The sequence below is a fragment of the Schistocerca piceifrons genome, unplaced genomic scaffold (genome assembly GCF_021461385.2).
Source record: "Schistocerca piceifrons isolate TAMUIC-IGC-003096 unplaced genomic scaffold, iqSchPice1.1 HiC_scaffold_2341, whole genome shotgun sequence".
NCBI lineage: Eukaryota > Metazoa > Arthropoda > Insecta > Orthoptera > Acrididae > Schistocerca > Schistocerca piceifrons.
In genome coordinates, this window is record NW_025728275.1 from 985,874 (window position 1) to 1,006,116 (window position 20,243).

Below are 20,243 nucleotides of genomic sequence, written 5' to 3' on the forward strand. Positions count from 1 at the left end.
CTGCTGGAGACCCATGATGCCAAAATACTGAAGAGCCAACTCTAAATAACCTCTGAAATCTTGTCGGCAGAGGACTGGTTCACCTGTTCGTGTAATAATACTGCATCTGTCTGATGACTGATTTCAACTGGGAGTCTGTCTGTCTAGCCTCTTCTGAGCATCTCTCTTCATCTGTTTGTATGCTTGCCTTCTTCAAATGTTGTCCATCATTCCAGTTCTGTTCCTACCCCTGTCTCTCAATCCTCTGCCATTCCTCTCTCCAATTGTTTGGTGTAGACAATTCCTACACTGCATATGTCCAAGGCAATATTATTAACTGTAAAAGTGAAATCTTTGGATGGATGAATAATTGACTTTCTGCGTTTTTCCCAGCAGAGAAGAGCCGTCAGCAGCAGCTGCAGCAGGAGCTGGAGGAGCTGAAGCCGAAGCCGCTCCTGTATGTAAGCGGCACTTTCTATGGGCACCCAATGGAAGCCCTACTTCGTACAGGTGCGGTATGTCTCTCTCTCTCTCTCTCTCTCTCTCTCTCTCTCTCTCTCTCTCTCTCTCTCTCTCTCTCTTTCTTTCTCTCTCTTTCTCTCTCTCTCTCTCTCTCTCTCTCTCTCTCTCTCTCTCTCTCTCTCTCTCTCTCTCTCTCTCTCTCTCTCTCTCTCGTGTGTGTGTGTCCTTGCGCCTTCCCCCTGACCCTCTCCTCTCCCTCTCTTGGTGTCCTTCCTTATGTTGGCCCCTGCTATCCTCCTGGTTATGTTGGTTTTGCAATTTAGCTTTGTTGCATCACCTCCTCCTTTTGTCACTCCCTGGTCCCCCTCTGGGGTTTGACCTCCATTACTAAATTTCTCTTCCGTAGTGTGAGACATTTGGGGAAGAGCATCTTACCTAGTGTCTCCGACGTGTGCCCTCCTAGTTCACTCCCTTTCCTTTCACGTCGTTGTCTGATGCTAGGGTGCATAGCCAGCACGGTAGCCTGCCCGTGTGGTGGGGTCGCTATGTACCCTTTTGGTTGAGCCCCCTGAACACACATGGATCACACTTCTGATACCTTAGCTGTGACCACCTCATGCAAGCCTTGGAGTGGTTGCTCATCATCCTGGTGCATGGGAACTCCCGGCAACGGCCGCCATGCCTGACAGCCCTTGCTGTGGCTGGGTGGTAACCGTGAGGAGAGCCCCTGATTGGAGTGGGTGGTATCAGGGTGGACGCTATGCAAATGAAATGCATAGAGGTCCAGATCTCTGGCCATTCTTCTTCGGCCGTCTCTCAGATTGGAACTCATTCTTCTAGTGCTACTTCTCCTGCCCCTTCAGCATTCCCTTCCATGGCTACCCCTGGGAAGAGGGTCAGGCCCATCGGCTAGGGGAAAAGCCTTTCCCCCGCTATCTTGTTTACACCAGGACTGATGGAGATACTTTCACCAATACCAAACCATTATTCTCTGTGAAACACATTGAAGACAAGTTTGGTGAAACGGACTTCCTGAGCAAGATGAGGTCGGGTTCGTTGCTGATCAAACTGCTTCAGCTGCCCAGTCTGCGACCCTTCGTGCTTGCACACATCTCGGCACAATTTCTGTGTCCATTCCCCCCACCAGTCTCTAAATATGGGTAAACCCTCCTGCAGCGGATTTACGGCTTCACATCAAATCCCACTTCGCGCAGTCATGGGCTAATTCTTGGGAGGCTACTCCACTGTCTAATAAACTTCGTGCAATTAAGGTGACACCAGGCCCATGGCGTTCTTCCTTTCGCCTCTCCCGCAAGGACTAGACCACACTGTGTCGTCTCCGCATTGGCCATACCAGGCTGACCCACGGTTTTCTTTTGCGTGATGAACCACCCCCACTATGTGGTTGTGGAACTTTCCAGTCAGTAGCCCACATTTTGGTTGAATGCCTCCTTCTTTTGGCTGTGTGTGCTAAGTACAGACTCACCCACACTTTACCTTTGCTGTTGGCTGAAGATTCCCAGATGGTCACTCTGGTTCTCGGTTTCCTCCGGGAAAGTGGTTTTTATTATCAGTTTTAAGGTTTTTAATCTCTTTCTGGTGTTGGGGCAGGGCGGTGAGTGTTTGGGTCTCCGACTGTAAGCAGTGTTCAGAGATTCCCGATTCACCTCCCTGACCAAAATCCTCTTTTCTTCCCCTTTTACTCTGTTTTTACCCCCCCTTTTTTTTAAGGCTTGGTTAGTCTTTCTATTCCCATACGTACTTTCTACATTATAGCAGTAGTACCTTTTAAGTCACAGGTGGACTTGCCTATGCTGCTTCAGCATAGTGTTGGGTTCGTTCTCTTCCCGACTTCCCTCTTTTTGTTTTTTACCAGTGACAACATGACTGACCTTTTATGTTTTTCCCTTTTTCCGTTTTATTGTTCTGACTTTACTGAGATGGCCCATTAGCGGAATGGAGCGTATTTGAAACAAGGGACTGATGACCTTGCTGTTTGGTCCCTTAAACCTCAAACAACTAACCATCTAAATATGGTTCAAGGTGTGATTTTTCACAGGGACCTCATCCTTCAAACTGATGAGGAACTTCGGGCTACTCTCAGACGTCGGGGTGTTCACTTTGTTCGGTGTGTTCAGAAGGGTCCGAAGGACAATTGCATTGATACTGGTGCCTTTATCTTGGCCTTTGAAGGGGACACCATCCCTGAGAAAGTAAAGTTCGTACGTTGGTCCGTACAGACATTGCTAGCACGTGGATTCCTCTTCAAACTGCATTGGAAGCAGTTGCTGTTAGGGTCCACCTGGACTTTGAGGTCACGGTTTGCAATCCTTATCTCCCTCCTGACAAGACTCTTACACCTGCTGCCTTAACTGCCGTTCTGCAGCAACTTCCTCCTCCCTTCCTCCTTCTCGGGGATTTAAATGCTCTTCATCCCTTGTGGGACAGTGCATTTCCATCTAGACGAGGTCTTCTCTTAGATCAGTTTATTACTGACCACGACTTGTGCCTTCTTAATGATGGCTCCCCTACTCATTTCAGTGCCGGTCATGGTACCTTTTCTGCCATTGATCTTTCTCTTTCTTCTCCCTCTTTCTTCCCTTCATTACACTGGTCCCATATGACGACATTTGCGATAGTGTAGTGACCATTTCCCCTTGATATTTTTCTCTCCCCCCCTTCCCGCTCCCCGATGGACAGGTTACCTCGTTGGTCTTTCCAAGGCGCTGGTTGGACTCTGTACACTGCACATGTTGCTTTTTCTCCCTTCTTGTTGGGTTGTATTGATGAAGTCCTACGTGACGTGTCTGTCGCGATTGTTCGTGCTGTTACCCTTGCTGTCCCGTGCTTATCTGGACTATTTCGTCACCGGCAAGTCCTGTGGTGGAGTACGGCCATTGCCGTTGCCATCTGTGATTGCCGTCGAGCTTTGCAACACCTTAAGTGGCACCCATCCATTGCCAGCCTTATTACCTTTAAAAGCCTTCACACTAAAGCCCATTATTTAATCAAACAGAGCAAACGGATGTGTTGGGGATGATCAGTTTCTTCCCTCAGTTCTACTGTCCTTATGTCACGGGTATGTGCTACACTTCACGTTCTCCAAGGTCACCATCGGCAGTCCACCCACCCATGCCTTCACTTGCCAAATGGCCTTTGTACGGGCCCGCTGATTCTTGCAGAACATCTTGCCACCCATTCTGCAATGGCATCCGCATCAGCCTCCTATTCGGCTGCTTTCCTTCACCGGAAACAGCAGGCCGAAGGTTCCACCTTATGTTTAACCCCTTGTGAGTCAGAATCTTACAACGAATCTTTTACTGAATGGGGATTTCTTTCCGCACTTTCTTCCTTTCATGATACAGCCCCTGGCCCAGACTCCATTCATAACCAACTGCTTAAACATGTCAGTGCTCCACAACGGCAACATCTTCTCTGGGTGTTTAACTGTATCTGGCTCCAGGGAGACTTCCCTTCTCAGTGGAGGGATAGCATCACAGTTCCTGTCAAGCCTGGTAAGAATCCCCTATATGTTGACAGCTATCGTCCAATTAGTCTGACTAATGTTGTCTGCAAGTTACTTGAATGGATAGTAGCCTGTCGGCTCAATTGGGTCCTCGAATCTCGGGATCTATTGTCTCCTTACCAGTGTGGCTTCCGAGAGGGATGGTCTCTGATCGATCATTTACTTTGCTTGGAATCAGCAGTTCGGCAGGCTTTTTCCCAGCGCCGCCATTTGGTTGCAGTATTTTTTGACCTACGCAAGGCCTTTTACACGGCCTGGTGCCATCACATCTTACTTACCCTTCATCAGTGGGGTCTTCGGGGCCCACTCCCGAATTTTATCCGCCAGTTCCTGTTCCATTGGTCATTCAGGGTCTGGGTTGGTACTGTTTCTTAGTTCTCCACTGACCCAGGAGGCGGGCATCCCACAGGGTTGGGTCTTGAGTGTACTTCTTTTCCTCATTGCTATTGATGGACTTATGGTGTCTGTCGGTCCTTTGGTCGCCCCTGCCCTGTATGTAGATGATTTGTGCATTTGGGTTAGTTCGTCTTCGATGGCCTCTGCAGAGCGGCAGTTCCAGGGAGCTATATGGCGTGCCTGTGCATGGACTCCCTCACACGGGTTTCAATTATCTCCTTCAAAATCGCAGGTGGTCCACTTGTCACCGTACTATGATCCACCCTACATCTACATCTACATCCATACTTCGCAAGACACCTGACACTGTGTGGCGGAGGGTACCTTGAGTACCTCTATTGGTTCCCCCTTCTATTCCAGTCTCGTATTGTTCGTGGAAAGGAGGATTGTCGGTATGCTTCTGTGTGGCTCTAATCTCTCTGATTTTATCCTCATGGTCTATTTGTGTGATATACGTAGGAGGGAGCAATATACTGCTTGACTATTCGGTGAAGGTATGTTCTTGAAACTTAAACAAAAGCCTGTACCAAGCTACTGAGTGTCTCTCCTGCAGAGTCTTCCACTGGAGTTTGTCTATCATCTCCGTAACGCTTTTGCGATTACTAAATAATCCTGTAACAAAGCACGCTGCTCTCCGTTGGATCTTCTCTCTCTCTTCTATCAACCCTATCTGGTATGGATCCCACACTGCTGAGCAGTATTCAAGCAGTGGGCGAACAAGCGTACTGTAACCTACTTCCTTTGTTTCCGGATTGCATTTCCTTAGGATTCTTCCAATGAATCTGTCTGGCATCTGCTTTACCAACAATTAACTTTATATGATCATTCCATTTTAAATCACTCCTAATGTGTACTCCCAGATAATTTATGGAATTAAAGACTCAATGAGTGGCCTTCTGGCTATTGACTGGTGTTTTTTGTGCCATCCCTTGGTCTCTGCCATCCATGACCATCTCGCTGATATCCACTGCGCTGCTTGTTCTGTTGACTTCCTTTGGGTTCCTGGCCATGTGGGTATCCCGGGTAATGAGCTCGCTGATCGTTTGGCTGGGGGAGCAGTCACTTACCCCCCCCCCCCCCCCCGTTTCCTGTAACCCCTCCTGCAGTGGATTTACGGCTTCCCATCAAATCCCACTTCGCACCATCATGGGCCAATTCTTGGGAGGCTACTCCCCTGTCTAATAAACTTCGTGCGATTAAGGTGACACCAGGCCCATGCCGTTCTTCCTTTCACCTCTCTCGAAAGGACTCGACCACACTGTGTCGTCTCCGCATTGGCCATACCAGGCTGACCCATGCTTTTTTTTGCGTGATGAGCCAACCCCCACTATGCAGTTGTGGAGCCTTCCAGTCAGTGGCACACATTTTGGTGGCCTGCCCCCTTCTTTTGGCTCTGTGTGTTAAGTACAGACTCCCCTGCACTTTACCTTCAATATTGGCTGACGATTCCTGGATGGTCGACATGGTTCTTGGTTTCCTTCGGGAAAGTGGTTTTTATTATCAGTTTTAAGGTTTTTAATCTTTCTCTGGCGTTGGGCAGAGTGGTGGTTGTTGGGGTATCTCCCACTGTAAGCCGTGTTGGGAGATTCCCGACTCCCCTCCCTTGCCTGGATCCTCTTTCCTTCCCCTTTTACTCTGTCAGCAATTTTTCAGAAAATTGCTAGACATGACAAATATCAGCACCATCTGGTGACATAAAAATGAGAAAATGAGAAAGTGAGAAATTTATTGTAGGGTGTCCCATGATAATTTGTTTTTAAAACTTCTGATAGACTTATCAAGTTTACCGTTGTCATTACTTACTTCCTCAATAGATTTAATAAAATAATCATTAAACTTTTGTCAAGAGACTGATTTTGATCCTTTGTGATTCCAAGCAGCTCTGCATTTATTATTAGAAAACTTCCAAAAAATATGCTTCACTAACTGCTTTTTTATAATCATTTCTCCATCTTAAATACAGAGATTTTAGATTTCCAAGTTTATTATTATTGTATATATCTAATAGCCTCACTACATGATCTTTCATATCAATTGGTGTTTTGGTGTACGAAGAATTTTTCATTTTTGGCATCTTTTTACAACCGCTGTCTGTTACTTCACATCTCTTAATGGGAATACCATCAATAAATATTTTCAGAAATGAGTTAAAGAAACAATCAAAATTTATCTTATTTGACTCCTTATTTTGAACACTGGAAAATCCAGGATGGAAAGTAACGATACTAGAGAAGGAAAGTTGCTACTCACCATGTAGTGGAGATGTTGAGTCGTGATAGGCACAGCAAAAAGATTCACACAATTATAGCATTTGGCCATTACAGCCTTTGTCAGCAGTAGACATGCACACAACTTGCTCACATGTCTGCAGTCTCAGAGAGCTGAAACCACACTTCGAGCACCAGAACCAGTACATGATGGGAGTGGTGACCGGGGAGGATTAAGGAGGAGGCTGGGGCAGGGAGGGGAAGGGATAGTGGGGTGGGAGTGGCGGATAGTGAAGTGTTGCAGTTTAGATGGAGGGCAGGAGAGAAAGTGCACAGGGGGGGGGGGGGGGGGGGTGGTAAGTAGCGGAAAGGAGAGAAATAAAAATAACTAAAAGACTGGGTGTGGTGGTGAAATTATGGCTGTGTAGTGCTGAAATGGAAACAGCGAGGGGGCTGGATAGGTGAGAACAGTGATTAACGAAGGTTGAGGCCAGGAGGGTTACGGGAACATAGAATGTATTGCAGGGAAAGTTCCCACCTGCACAATTCAGAAATGCTGGGGTTGGGAAGGATCCATATGGAACAGGCTGTTAAGCACTCATTGAGATGAGGGGTACCATGTTTGGCAGTGTGTTCAGCTACAGGGTGGTCCACTTGTTTTTTGGCCACAGTTTGTTGGTGGCCTTTCATGTGGACAGACAGCTTGCTGGTTGTCGTGCCTACATAGAATGCAGCACAGTAGTTGCAGCTCAGCTTGTGGCTCACATGACTGGTTTCACAGGTAGCCTTGCCTTTGATGTGATAGGTAATGTTAGTGACCGGACTGAAGTAAGTGGTGGTAGGAGGAAATATGGGACAGGTCTTGCATCTAGGTCTACTACAGGGGTATGAGCCATGAGGTAAGGGATTTGGAGCAGGGGTTGTGTAAAGATGGACGAGTATATTGAGTAGGTTTCGTGGATGGAGGTATACCATGGTAGGAGGGGTGGGATAGATAGTGGGTAGGACACAACGGGAGGTAATCGAAACCCTGGCAACGAATATAATTGAGTTGCTCCAGTCCTGGATGGTATTGAGTTATGGGGGGAATGCCCTTCTGTGGCCAGCTTACGGGACTTTGGGAGGTGGTGGGACACTGGAAAGGTAAGGCACGGGAGATTTGTTTTTGTTCAAGGATGGGAGGATAGTTACGGTCAGTGGAGGCTTCAGAGAGACCCTCGGTATATTTAGAGGAGGACTGCTCATCACTGCAGACTCAACGACCATGGATGGCTAGGCTGTATGGAAGGGACTTCTTGGTATGAAACGGGTGGCAACTGTGGAAGTGGAGGTATTGCTGGTGGTTAGTAGGTTTGATATGGACAGAGGTACTGATGTAGCCATCTCTGAGGCAGAGGTCAACATCTAGGAAGGTTGCTTGTTGGGCCGAGTAGGACCAGGTGAAGCAAATGGGGGCGGGGGGGGGGGGGGGGGGGGGGGGCCGAATTTGTTGAGGTTCTGGAGGAATGTGAATGTGTCCTCACCTTCAATTAAGATAGCAAAGATGTCAGTGAATCTGAACCAGGTGAGGGGTTTAGGATTCTGGGTTTTAGGAAGGATTCCTCTATATGGTCCATGAATTGGTTAGCACAGGATGGTGCCATGTGGGTGGCCATAGCCGTGTCATGGATGGCTACATCAGTAACTCCGTCCATATCAAAACCTACTAACCACCAGCAATACCTCCACTTCTGGAGTGACGAGCAGTCCCCATGTAAATATACTGAGGGTCTCACTGAAGCCTTCACTGACCATAATTATCCTCCCATTCTTGTACAAAAACAAATCTACCGTGCCTTATCTTCCCCATCCCAAAGTCCAGCCGTAGAGGAGCATTTCCCTCATAACTCAGTACCATCCAGGAATGGAGCAACTCAATTACATTCTCTGCCTGGTTTCCGATTACCTCTCATTGTGCCCTGAAGTGAGAAATGTCCTACCCACTATCTATCCCACCCCTCCTACCATGGTATACCTCCGTCCACCAAACCTACTCAATATACTCTTCCATCCTTACACAACCCCTGCTCCAAATCCCTTACCTTATGGCTCATACCCCTGTAGTAGACCTAGATGCAAGACCTGTCCCATACATCCTCCTACCACCACCTACTTCAGTCCGGTCACTAACATTACCTATCACATCAAAGGCAAGGCTACCTGTGAAACCAATTATGTGATCTACAAACTAAGCTGCAACCATTGTGCTGCATTCTATGTAGGCATGACATCCAGCAAGCTGTCTGTCCACATGAATGGCCACCAACAAAAATCTCAATTACTGCTTCACAGGCTGTGCCATATGGATCCTTCCCACCAACACCAGCTTTCCTGAATTGTGCAGGTGGGAACTTTCCCTACAATACATCCTATGTTCCCGTAACCCACCTGGCCTCAACCTTCATTAGTCTCTGTCCTCACCCATCCAGCCCGCTCCCTGTTCCTATTCCAGCACTACACAGCTATCATTTCACCACCACATAGTCTTATTTTCTTTTTATTTATCTCATTTTCGCTACTTATCCCCTGACCCCTCCGCACCTTCTCTCCTACCCTCCATCTGAACTGCAACACTATATCCATTGGGCAATCACTGTATCAATCGGGCATTTTCAATCCCATTGTCAGGTATCAACCTCGAAAAGGAATTACAAATTCTCGAGAGTATTGCACAGAATAATGGCTATGATACAAAGATAATGAGGCAATTATATCATAAGAAAATGCGAAAAAGGACGACGACTTTAGTAAACACAAATACTCAAACCCAAGATCAGAACAAGAAATGGTTGTTGGTTCCTTATATAGGTAATGTCTCTTACAAGATAGGGTGCCTGTTGAAAAATTCATGTTTTAAAATTTCCTTCTTGATGAGTAATAGTTTAAAGTGAAATTTCATTTGTACCCTTGAGAAAACTGTGATAAGACAGTGAAATTAGGTGTATATAAGATTGTGTGTGATGATTGCCCATGTTATTACATAGGTCAAACAGGCAGAGATATAGCAGTAAGGTTTAAAGAACATCTTCCACAAAGGGCATAGGAACACAGGGGGTTAGCCTTTGCGGAACATCTGGTGCAAATGGCTCATACACCTAAACCTTTACATGAGATAGAGCTACTACATCATGAAGTTAAGGGTTATAGACTCAACACACTTTAACTACAAATTTATGCACACCTAATTATAGATAGTGGCAACTTACTGAATGATCAACAGTATCTATAAAATAGGGCATACTTCGAAGGCTTCCAGCCTATATTAGGTTTATAATAATTCATAATGGATGTGACCATTACAGTTTCTGTAATAATAGAACTTTGCTTATAGATATTCATACGAGATTTGTTGGTCAGTTTACAAGGCTCTGTAGTAGAATGTACAATGTAGTCATGCTGGATACTTTAACTTACAACAGTAAAGTATAAAATTAATTTATAACAGAAACGTCATCTGACGCATGAGTAGTAAGAGTTTGATTCTATACATCTCGCGCATGTGCGCCACCCTCTGTGAGGCAGACCACAAAGCCCTCACAGTCTGCAGTCTCTAGTCACATGATGAGACCCATACAATGGGCTTAAAGTGAATTTGCTACAGCTTGTTTAATAGAAGTGACACAACATTACGGTTATGCATCAAGTTTTATGAAGTTGACTTAGGACATGGCTTGTTTTAGGCAAACATTTAAATAGTTTTTTATGTAAGTACTACACTTTGCATCCTGTAGGATGACCATATCTAATACAATTTACTAGCACATTATAATATAAACTTTTTGCAGGTTCTGAAGAAGACATGATTAATAACGTTGAAACCTGGGTAAACAAAGTTAACCTGCAAATGTAGGCTGTATATTCTTAAGTATACTCTTAGATGACTTCAATGAACAAATCATTATAGAAGAGAAAAAGGCAATAGGACATTTTGCCACACAGATGCACCAACAATAACATGGGAAGTCTCACTGACTTCTACAGACAATTTGATTTAAAGCTACTGTCAACCTTTTTCAGAAATTTAAGAACAAAAAGTTTTTAATGTTTAATATCAAAGCTGGTCTTTATTTACTGGCTGACTAGTTTCTAGCTTCATGCATTTTCACAAGCCACATAATTGCATTTACGAAATGGTAGGTGTGGTTGGTTGGTAATGAAGGTACCAAACAGCAAGGTCATCGGTCCCTTGTTTCAAATGTGGTCCATTCCGATAGTGCGACATCCCAGGAAAGTCAGCACAACATTCCACATGGGAAAAATATATCTAAAAACAAAGATGATGTGACCGAACGAAAGTGCTGGTAGGTCGATACACGCACACACATACACAAAATTCAAGCTTTTGCAACAAACTGTAGCCTCATCAGGAAAGATTTGTTTGTTTATGTGTCTATCGACCTGCCGGCGCTTTCGTTCGGTAAGTCACATCATCTTTATATATATAATCATTTACCACTCATTTTGCAAAACCTGGAATAATTAATGTAGCACAATATGGATTTATAAAAAAAAATCATAATCAGTAGCTGCAACAGACACAATAATTAAATATGTTCAAGTGTTTGAGAAGAAGGGATTTGCTCAGTCCACCTTTTGTGACCTGAGCAAAGCATTTGACTGTGTAGGACATTACACACTTCTACAGAAACTCCATTTTTATGGCATCAGAGAGAACAGCCTAAAACTCGTATAGTCTTATCTCAAAAACCGTAGACAAGTAGTGTGTATTGGCACAGAAAAGTCTATCGAGAAACAAACTAAGGTGGGAGTTCAGCAGGGATTTATACTGGGACAATTTTTGTTTTTGGTAATGATCAATGACCTACCATCCTTTATATGTTACAAGAAAGTGCTATTTGCAGATGACACTACTTTCCTAAACTAAAACAATGATCTAAATAAGTTAAAAGATTCTGCTGATAATACACTCGACCAAACGTCATATAGGTTCAGGTCAAATGGGTTTGTCCTGAATGACAACAAAACCGAAAAAATGATATTTAACCCTAAGGACAAAATTCCTTTTAATGATCCCTGTTGTGTAAAGTTCTGGCGTGTACCTAGATGACATATTGTCCTGGAAGCAACACATAAAATACATTGGTGTTAAATCATCTGTAGTAATTTACTTATTAAGATGTCATATTAAATGTGTACCAGAAGCTTAGTGTAAAAAATCTTATCTTACACTTTTCAAAGTACCATGTCTTATGGGCGTATTCCCTGAGGAAAGTGGAGCCATGTCCAAAACATATTACTTCTGCAGAAGAAACCTGTCAGTCATTACATGTTCTCAGCATAATGCACATTGTAAGCTTTCATTCTCTGAACATAAAATGACTGTAATAAATCTGTATATATATATACCAAGTGTAAACGTACATGAAAAATAATCTATATGAAGTAAAACATAGAAATAATAATCATGGTCACAACAAAAGAAAGAACAATTCCTTACATATGTCATACCATAGATTAGCAAAGCCAATCCATATTTTTGAAGTAGTGGACGACAAACTATTTAATAAGCTTCCGCAAAGGGTACAAGACCTTAGTGTGAATTTAGGAAAACATTAAATAAATGGCTTTTTGCCAACACCTTCCATGAATTAAAAGGATTTTGTTAACTGCAACATGGAATTGCAAGCTAACAACTGACACACCCAAACATTTCTATTTGCTAATGTAATGATTATGTTATATGTATAAAAAAGTTTATTGCTGTAAAGGCATAATGACAATAAAATTATCTTATCCAAGTGATATCTCATCTCTGTACCTGGTTTCCTGAAGTGCTACTGTGTGTCTGTTGCCCCTATTTAATATCTGTTAGTTGTTTGTTTCCCAGTCTTTATTTAAGTGTTCTTCAATCTGGCTGGTAGATATTTCTTATATTTCTTCTAAGGCCTTATGGAGAAGTTATAAGAAGCATCTATTCTTCTTGACATGATGTTCTAGGCTCTGCACAATCAGGTGGTCCATCTGTGTCACTGTTTCCCATGATGGATTGTTTGCTTCCTAGAGTACTTTTCCTTCTGGTGTTTACAATCATGTCATTGTCAAAAGAAATTTATCAAAGGGTGTTAGTGCCTTGAGAGATAATACATCTGTGATGGAATCACCAGATGGGATCCCAATGATGGCCTTTCAACCAAAACTTTACTTGTTTGAGAGTCTTTTGGTTGTGCCTATCTGTGACTCGGCATCTCTGCTGCAGTGTTGCTGTTGTTTTTGTTGTTGTTTTTGTTGTTGTTTTTGTTGTTGTTTTTGTTGTTGTTGTTGTTGTTATTACTATTATTACTATTATTGTATCATCTATTAATATCTTCAATATTTATGTATTAAATGTACTAAAAGTATAGCCTTCGTCTGAAGGTTCCATTATAGTGTAAAAATTTTAAGTAATTGGTTGAGAACTTCTCAAAATGACTTCTTTTCTTAATACATTACTGTAGATAGTATGTCATGGTTCTGTTATTGTGTTTAACATTTTTACCCTAACTGGAAACTTAAAACAAAGCTTAGATGGCTCTCTTCACACTGGTTTCTTGCTATCTTCCTGACAGGAGCCAAAACGACAAGTGTTTCGGCAGCCTTCGTTGAGCGCTGGGGTTTGGGCTGCCATGTGGGTGAGCCCTGGCCTGACACCCAAGGTGTGCAGGGAGTTATTGGCTTCATACGCAAGGTGAGTCAGTCTGCTGGGCAGTGGGGTATTACATGTATTTATCCCCGGGCAACACTAATCACATTGTTACAATCCTCTCCATAGTAAATGGTAGTTGTTCAGTTAGAATTGGCACACTCCGGACTGCCTGCTTATTTGACTGCCTTTATCCTTTCTCATCATAAATACTGGGAACCAAGGGTACAAATGACTGCCATGCCTGACACCTCTTTGAGCAGTTGTCTCTTCTGGTCTGCCAGTCAGGCATGAGATACATTTTCTATGTGATGGTTTTTTGTATTTGTCAGCGAGCCTTACGCATTACCTCTATACCGACAAGTCTGATTCTACTCTAACAGGTGGCAAGTGCCACATCACGAGGTCGACAGTAGCTAGTCACCCAGTGGCAGTAGGATGTGCCTGCTTGGTCGTGCAGAGGTCTTACACCTATTTCCTGTGGCCTCGTGAACTAGTTTCTCTATTTGTGAAATAAGTGTTGAAGGCTCTACAAAAAATTCCTGTAGTTAGCCTTCAGTTACAGTGAGAAACCACTGTGCAGGACTTTGGTTTATACATGTACAGAGTTTTGGGGACTCAATCTGTATCAGAGCTAATATTGTTTTCTGTTGGTAAATTTTTCCACAGTCTGTTTTATTTAAAAACAGGAAATCAGAAAAATGTGTGTAACTGGAATAAAAGAAATTTAATTTCTCAGTGTGAACAGATTTTTATTGAAGTACAAACATGAAAATACCTGTCAATTCCACAATGTGGGAGGAGTGCAGGTTGTGGAAATTCATCACAGGACAGTACATGTGTCAACAGAAATCGGCAGGACAGCGGAGGTGTAGCACGAGCAGGGTGGGGAGACGGGCAGCCCTTGGCTTATGATGTAAAGTCTGGAATGCATTACTGCTGCCGTTATCCAGCAGTCGGATGCCCTCATTGCTGAAGACTGACAAGTTGCTGTGGGAGCTGGTTAAGGAGTTCAGATAGAGAGGCAGACCCGTGAAGGATGTGCACTGCTGTCTGTGTACTTCCACCATTCTTTGACAAATTTACATTCCCCTAAACTCACTCTGCTGTCAGAAAATGGACTATATGTCTATGCTTTTCTTTCAAGGCTTCCATTTTAGTTTCCACAGTGCAGTGAACAGTCAAGACACGTGTGCACACACTGGGTCTACACCCATGTCATTCTAATGGAGAGTTTCCCCCTGCGGGTCCAGGGTAAGAATAGGCCCGAGGTATTCCAGCCTGTAGTAGAAGGCGACTAAAAGGAGTTTCTACCATTTCAGCCTCCATGTGAAAGTCCCCCTTGGGGCTTGACCTCCATTTTTCAAAATTCTACAGAAGTACGAGCCTTTTGGGGAAGGACGCCTTATGTGGTGTATCACTGGTCCTCAGTGCACTAAGACCTTGGCACTCAGCATTGTAACGGCGTTGTAACCTCACCCACTATTTCTCAAATTGGGCCTAAACGCCTGATCGGTTGCAAAAGTTACACCCATAGTGCGTCTCCATCTGCACCTACAATCATGATTGACCTCCCATGGCACCCAAAATCCAGCACGGTAGCCAGCCCGTTGTCATGGGGTCGTCATGTTGTATCCCCCTGACAACACAGGGATCATACTGCCGATACCTCAGCTGCACCGTCTCCACGTCAGCCAAGGAGTAGATGCCCATCTCCTTGGGGCATCGGGACTCCCAGCAACGGTCATCCTGCCAGGTGGCCCTTGCTGAGGCTGGGTGGCGCCCGTGGGGAGAGCCCCTGGTCAGAGTGGGTGGTATCGGGGCGGACGTTTCGCAAATGCACTGTCAACATGTATCAGTTTGCTCTGCGGCAGAGTCATTTCAAAAGAAAGGTACTGTCTCTAGTTCTGGTTCTCGTGCCCTTTCCCCCTTGGCCACTCCCTGGGAGGAAGGATAGGCCCACCGGCTTGGGGTGAAGTACATCCCCCGCTATTTAGTCTGTTCTCGGACCGATGGGTTGACGTTCGCCACCTCCAAGCCCATGCTCTTTGTCCAGCACATCGAGGACATCTTCGGGGAAATCAAGGCTCTCAGTAAAATGCGTTCGAGGTCCGTTCTTATAAAGACCGCCTCCGACACACAGTTGGCGGCGCTCCAGGCGTGCGACCGACTAGGGGACATCCCAGCGTCTATTGTTCCGCATCAGGCACTGAACAGGATGCAGGGGGTTATTTTTCATCGGGACCTCCTGCTGCAATCTGATGAGGAGCTCAGGGCCAACCTGGAGTGCTGAGGCGTGCATTTCGTCCGGCGAGTCCAGCGCGGCCCTAAAGACCATCGCATCGACACCGGGGCCTCTATCCTCGCCTTTGAGGGGGACGTTCTCCCAGAGAAGGTAAAGGTGTTGTGCTACCGGTGTCACGTGCGACCTTACGTCCCGCCTCCTATGCACTGCATCGGTGTTTGCGCTTTGGGCACATGTCGTCACGGTGTGAGGCTGAGCCCCTTTGTGGTGATTGTGGACATCCTCTTCGTGAGCAACCTACATGCACCCCACCAACTCGGTGCATTAATTGTCCTGGCATCCACTCGCCTAGATCTTTAGACTGCCCCGTGTATCAGATGGAGAAGAAGATTCAAGAACGCAAAACTTTGGATCATCTCTCTTATTCTGAGGCCAGGAAGAAATAGGACCACCTCCATCCCGTTACATTGACAAGATCGTTTGCCTCAGTCATGTCACTCCTTCCACAGTATCCTCACCCCTATCCTGTCCCCCTCCACCTCTTCCCCACATCTGTGGTCTATGCCTCCGCCTCCCAAATCCCTCCCTTCCAAATCATTCTCCTCCCCGACGCCCTCTGCCCTCTCTGCTCTAGGGGCAACCCTTCGTCCTACCCCCTCCCCCGCCGCCGCCGCCGCTGCCGCCTGAGAAGAGATCCTCTTCTCAGGCCTCCATCAGGGAAATGTTCCGGACCCCGGCTTCAGAGGTCCGGCATTCCAAAATGGATCCTGCTCGTGAGGCTCTTCTTGGGGTCCAGCCCACCATCCCTGCGCCTCCTCGGACTTCCAAGAAGGCCTCCAAGAAGAAGTCTCTATCGCCCTCTCCACCCCGGCGTGTGTCGTCTGACACTCCATCTGTTAGTCGCTGCTCCCGGCCGTCCTCGGTCTCGCCGGGACACTCTGCTGCCAGGCGCTCAGCTGCCCTCTCGTTGACGAATGATGCTGCCCCTCCTACACAACCCGGGACAGTGGCCGCAGCTGGCGATGACTCGATGGAATAGGATCTGCCTCACGCTGGTTTTAGCGTTGTTACCTACAAACCTGGCCCTCCGCGGCCGTCGAGGTGACCAGGTCTTCCCCCGTCCCGTTCCCCCCTTTTTTTTTTGACCAGCGATGGCCTTGTTACATTAGAACATAAGAGGTATTTGATCTAATCTGGAGGAGTTACAACTGCTCCTCTGCCTGCACTGTCCGCTCGTCCTTGGTCTCCAGGAAACCAAGTTGCGCCCAAATGACCGTATTGCTTTTATGCACTATACCTCGGAGCGTTATGACCTCACCCCTGTGGACGGTATTCCAGCTCATGGTGGGGTCATGTTGCTCGTTCGGGACGATGTCTATTACCATCGCATCCCATTGACCACCCCACTCCAATAGCTGTCCATATTACTCTTTCTGCCTTTCCTTTTTCTGTTTGTACCATCTACACTCCATCATCCGCAGTTAGTCGGGCTGACATGATGCACCTGATTGTTCAGTTTCCTCCGCCGTTTTTATTGTTTGGCGACTTCAATGCCCATCATCCCCTTTGGGGCTCTCCTGCATTCTGTCAGAGGCTCCCTCTTGGCGGATGTCTTCAACCATCTCAATCTTGTCTGCCACAATACTGGCCCACGACTTTCCTCTCGGACTCTACTCATACCTACTCCCACATGAACCTTTCGACCTGTTCCACCACTCTTGCCTGTCGGTTCGAGTGGTATGTACTTTCTGACACACATTCGAGCGACCACTTCCCCTGTGTCATTCGTCTCCTGCACCACATCCCATCCGCACGTCCTTCGAGCTGGAACATACCGAAAGCCGACTGGGGACTTTACTCATCCCTGGCGACCTTGCCGGACCACGATTTTCTCAGTTGTGACAGTCAGGTCGAATACCTCATGGCTGTCATCATCAATGCTGCCGAACGTTCCATTCCTTGTACTACCTCTTCTTCACATCGCGTTTCCATCCCCTGGTGGAATGAGACTTGTAGAGACACCATCCGTGCTCTACGACGTGCTTTACGCACCTTTCGCCGCCATCCTACGTTGGCGATTTGTATTGGATACAAACGACTCTGAGCGCAATGCTGTAGTCATCAAAGACAGCAAAAAAGCTTGTTGGGCCTCTTTCACCAGCTCCTTCAACAGTTTTACTCCCTCTTCTGTCGTTTGGGTTGGCCTGCGCCGGCTGTCGGGCATTAAGGCCCACTCCTTGGTACCTGGCCTGACCTCAGGTAATGAGGTCCTTGTTGATCCTGTGGCTGTCTCCAACGCCATCGGCCGCTTTTTCGCAAAGGTTTCAAGCTCCGCCCATTACCACCCTGCTTTCCTTCCCAGAAAAGAGGCACAAGAGGCTTGGTGACCTTCCTTCCACTCGCTGAATCTGGAAACTTATAATGCCCCCTTTACTATGCGGGAACTCGAACGTGCACTTGCACTGTCCTGGTCCTCTGCTCCGGGGCCAGATGCCATTCACGTTCAGATGCTGGCACACCTTTCTCCAGCGGGCAAAAGCTTCCTTCTTCATACCTACAATTGTGTCTGGACCGAAGGTCAGGTCCCCATGCGTTGGCGTGACGCCGTCGTTGTTCCTATACCCAAACCCGGGAAGGATAGACACCTTCCTTCTAGTTACCGCCCCATTTCTCTTACAAGCTGTCTCTGCAGGGTGATGAAGCGCATGGTTAATGGTCGGTTAGTCTGGATTCTTGATCTCGATGGCTACTTACCAATGTCCAATGTGGCTTTCGTCGCCGCCCCTCCGCTGTTGACCACCTTGTGACCTTGTCGACATTCATCATGAACAACTTTTTGGGAAGGCGCCAAACAGTAGCCGTGTTCTTAGATTTGGAGAAGGCTTATGATACCTGTTGGAGAGGAGGTATCCTCCGCACTATGCACAGGTGGGGCCTACGCGGTCGCCTGCCCCTTTTTATTGATACCTTTGTAACGGATCGAAAGATTAGGGCACGTGTGGGTTCCGTATTGTCCGACGTCTTCCTCCAGGAGAACGGAGTGCCTCAGGGCTCCACCTTGAGCGTAGCACTTTTTGCCATCGCGATCATTCGAATTATGGATTGCATTCCACCTAGTGTCTCAGGCTCTCTCTTTGTCGATGACTTCACGATCTACTGCAGTGCCCAGAGAACATGCCTCCTGGAGCGCTGCCTTCAGCATTGTCTAGACAGCCTATACTCATAGAGCGTGGCAAATGGATTCCGGTTCTCTGAAGAGAAGACGGTTTGCATCAACTTTTGGCGATATAAAGCGTTCCTTCCACCATCCTTACATCTCGGTCCCGTTGTTCTTCCATTCGTGGAAACTAAGTTTCTATGGCTCACATTGGACAGGAAACTTTGTTTGTCTCCGCATGTCTCTTATTTGGCGGCCCGTTGTACATGTTCCCTTAATGTCCTCAGAGTTCATAGTGGTTCATCTTGGGAAGCGGATCGCACTGTCCTGCTTTGCTTGTATCGGTCCATAGTCCGATCAAAGCTGGATTATGGGAGCCTTGTCCACTTGTCTGCTCGGCCATCCCTCTTACGCCATCTCAACTCCATCCACCATCAGGTGTTAAGTCTTGCGACTGGAGCCTTCTACACTACTCCTGTCGAGTGTCTTTATGCTGAAGCTGCTGAATTACCATTGACCTACCAGCGCGACATACTGCTGTGTTGGTATGCCTGCCGGCTGTTGTCAATTCCCGACCAGCCCTCTTATCAGTCCTTCTTCGCTGATTCTCTCGACCGTCAGTATGGGTTGTATGTGTCTGCCCTGCTGCCCCCTGAAGTCCGCTTTCGTCGCCTGCTTCGACAAATGGATTTTGCCCTCCCTACCACCTTCAGAGAGGGTGAGAGCCCGACACCACCTTGGCTCCAGGCTCCGGTTCATATTTATCTGGCCTCAGCTCACTCCTGAAGGAGGGTACTCGGGCTGCAGTGTATTGCTCACGGTTTATCGAACTTCGTGCTCGACTTGACGGTCACACCTTTATTTACACCCATGGCTCCAAACCTGACGATGGTGTCGGCTGTGCCTTTGTCGTCGGGGCCGTCACCTTTAAATACCGGCTCCTCAACCAATGTTCCAGCTTTACGGCCGAGCTTTTTGCTCTCCATCAGGCCGTTCAGTATGCCCACCGCCACCGCCATTCATTGTATGTACTCTACTCTGATTCACTCAGTGCTCTTCAGAGCCTTGGAGCTCCCTATCCGGTCCATCCCTTGGTGCAACGGATCCAGCAGTCCCTCCACTCTTTCGCTGATAATGGTTCTCCTGTCAGCTTTCTGTGGGTTCCCGGACATGTAAGAGTGCCGGGGAATAAGGCTGCTGAAGCTGCGACGTTCGTAGGGTTGTTTGTAAGAGGCTTGTGTCGTTGTGGTGGGATGCTTGGTCATCCCTTCAAGAAAACAAGCTCCGGGCAGTAAAATCGCTCCCAAGTGCTTGGACAACCTCCTCCCGACCATCTCGGCGTGAAGAGGTCCTTCTGACCAGGTTGCGGATTGGGCATTGCTGGTTTAGCCACCGCTACCTGCTCTCCGGTGACCCAGCCCCGCAATGCCCTTGTGGTCAAGCATTAACAGTGCGCCATGTTTTATTGTCATGTCCCCGCTTTAGTCAATCTCGTGTTGTCCTGTCCCTGCCATCTACTTTACCGGATATTTTAACTGGTGACACTCGAGCAGCTGCACGTGTTCTGAGTTTTATAACTTTGACTGGCTTGT

General features: G+C 46.6%; 1 protein-coding gene across 1 annotated transcript in view; it reads left to right on the top strand.

Moving 5' to 3' along the window:
• The first annotated feature begins 13,232 nt into the window (after positions 1 to 13,232).
• The window catches only part of LOC124742879 (involucrin-like), a 78,271-nt gene continuing 71,260 nt past the window's right edge, over positions 13,233 to 20,243 (top strand). The window contains exon 1 of the mRNA XM_047248820.1: positions 13,233 to 13,294. Within this exon, the coding sequence (XP_047104776.1) occupies positions 13,233 to 13,294 (62 nt within the window). The remainder of the gene's footprint in view (positions 13,295 to 20,243) is intronic.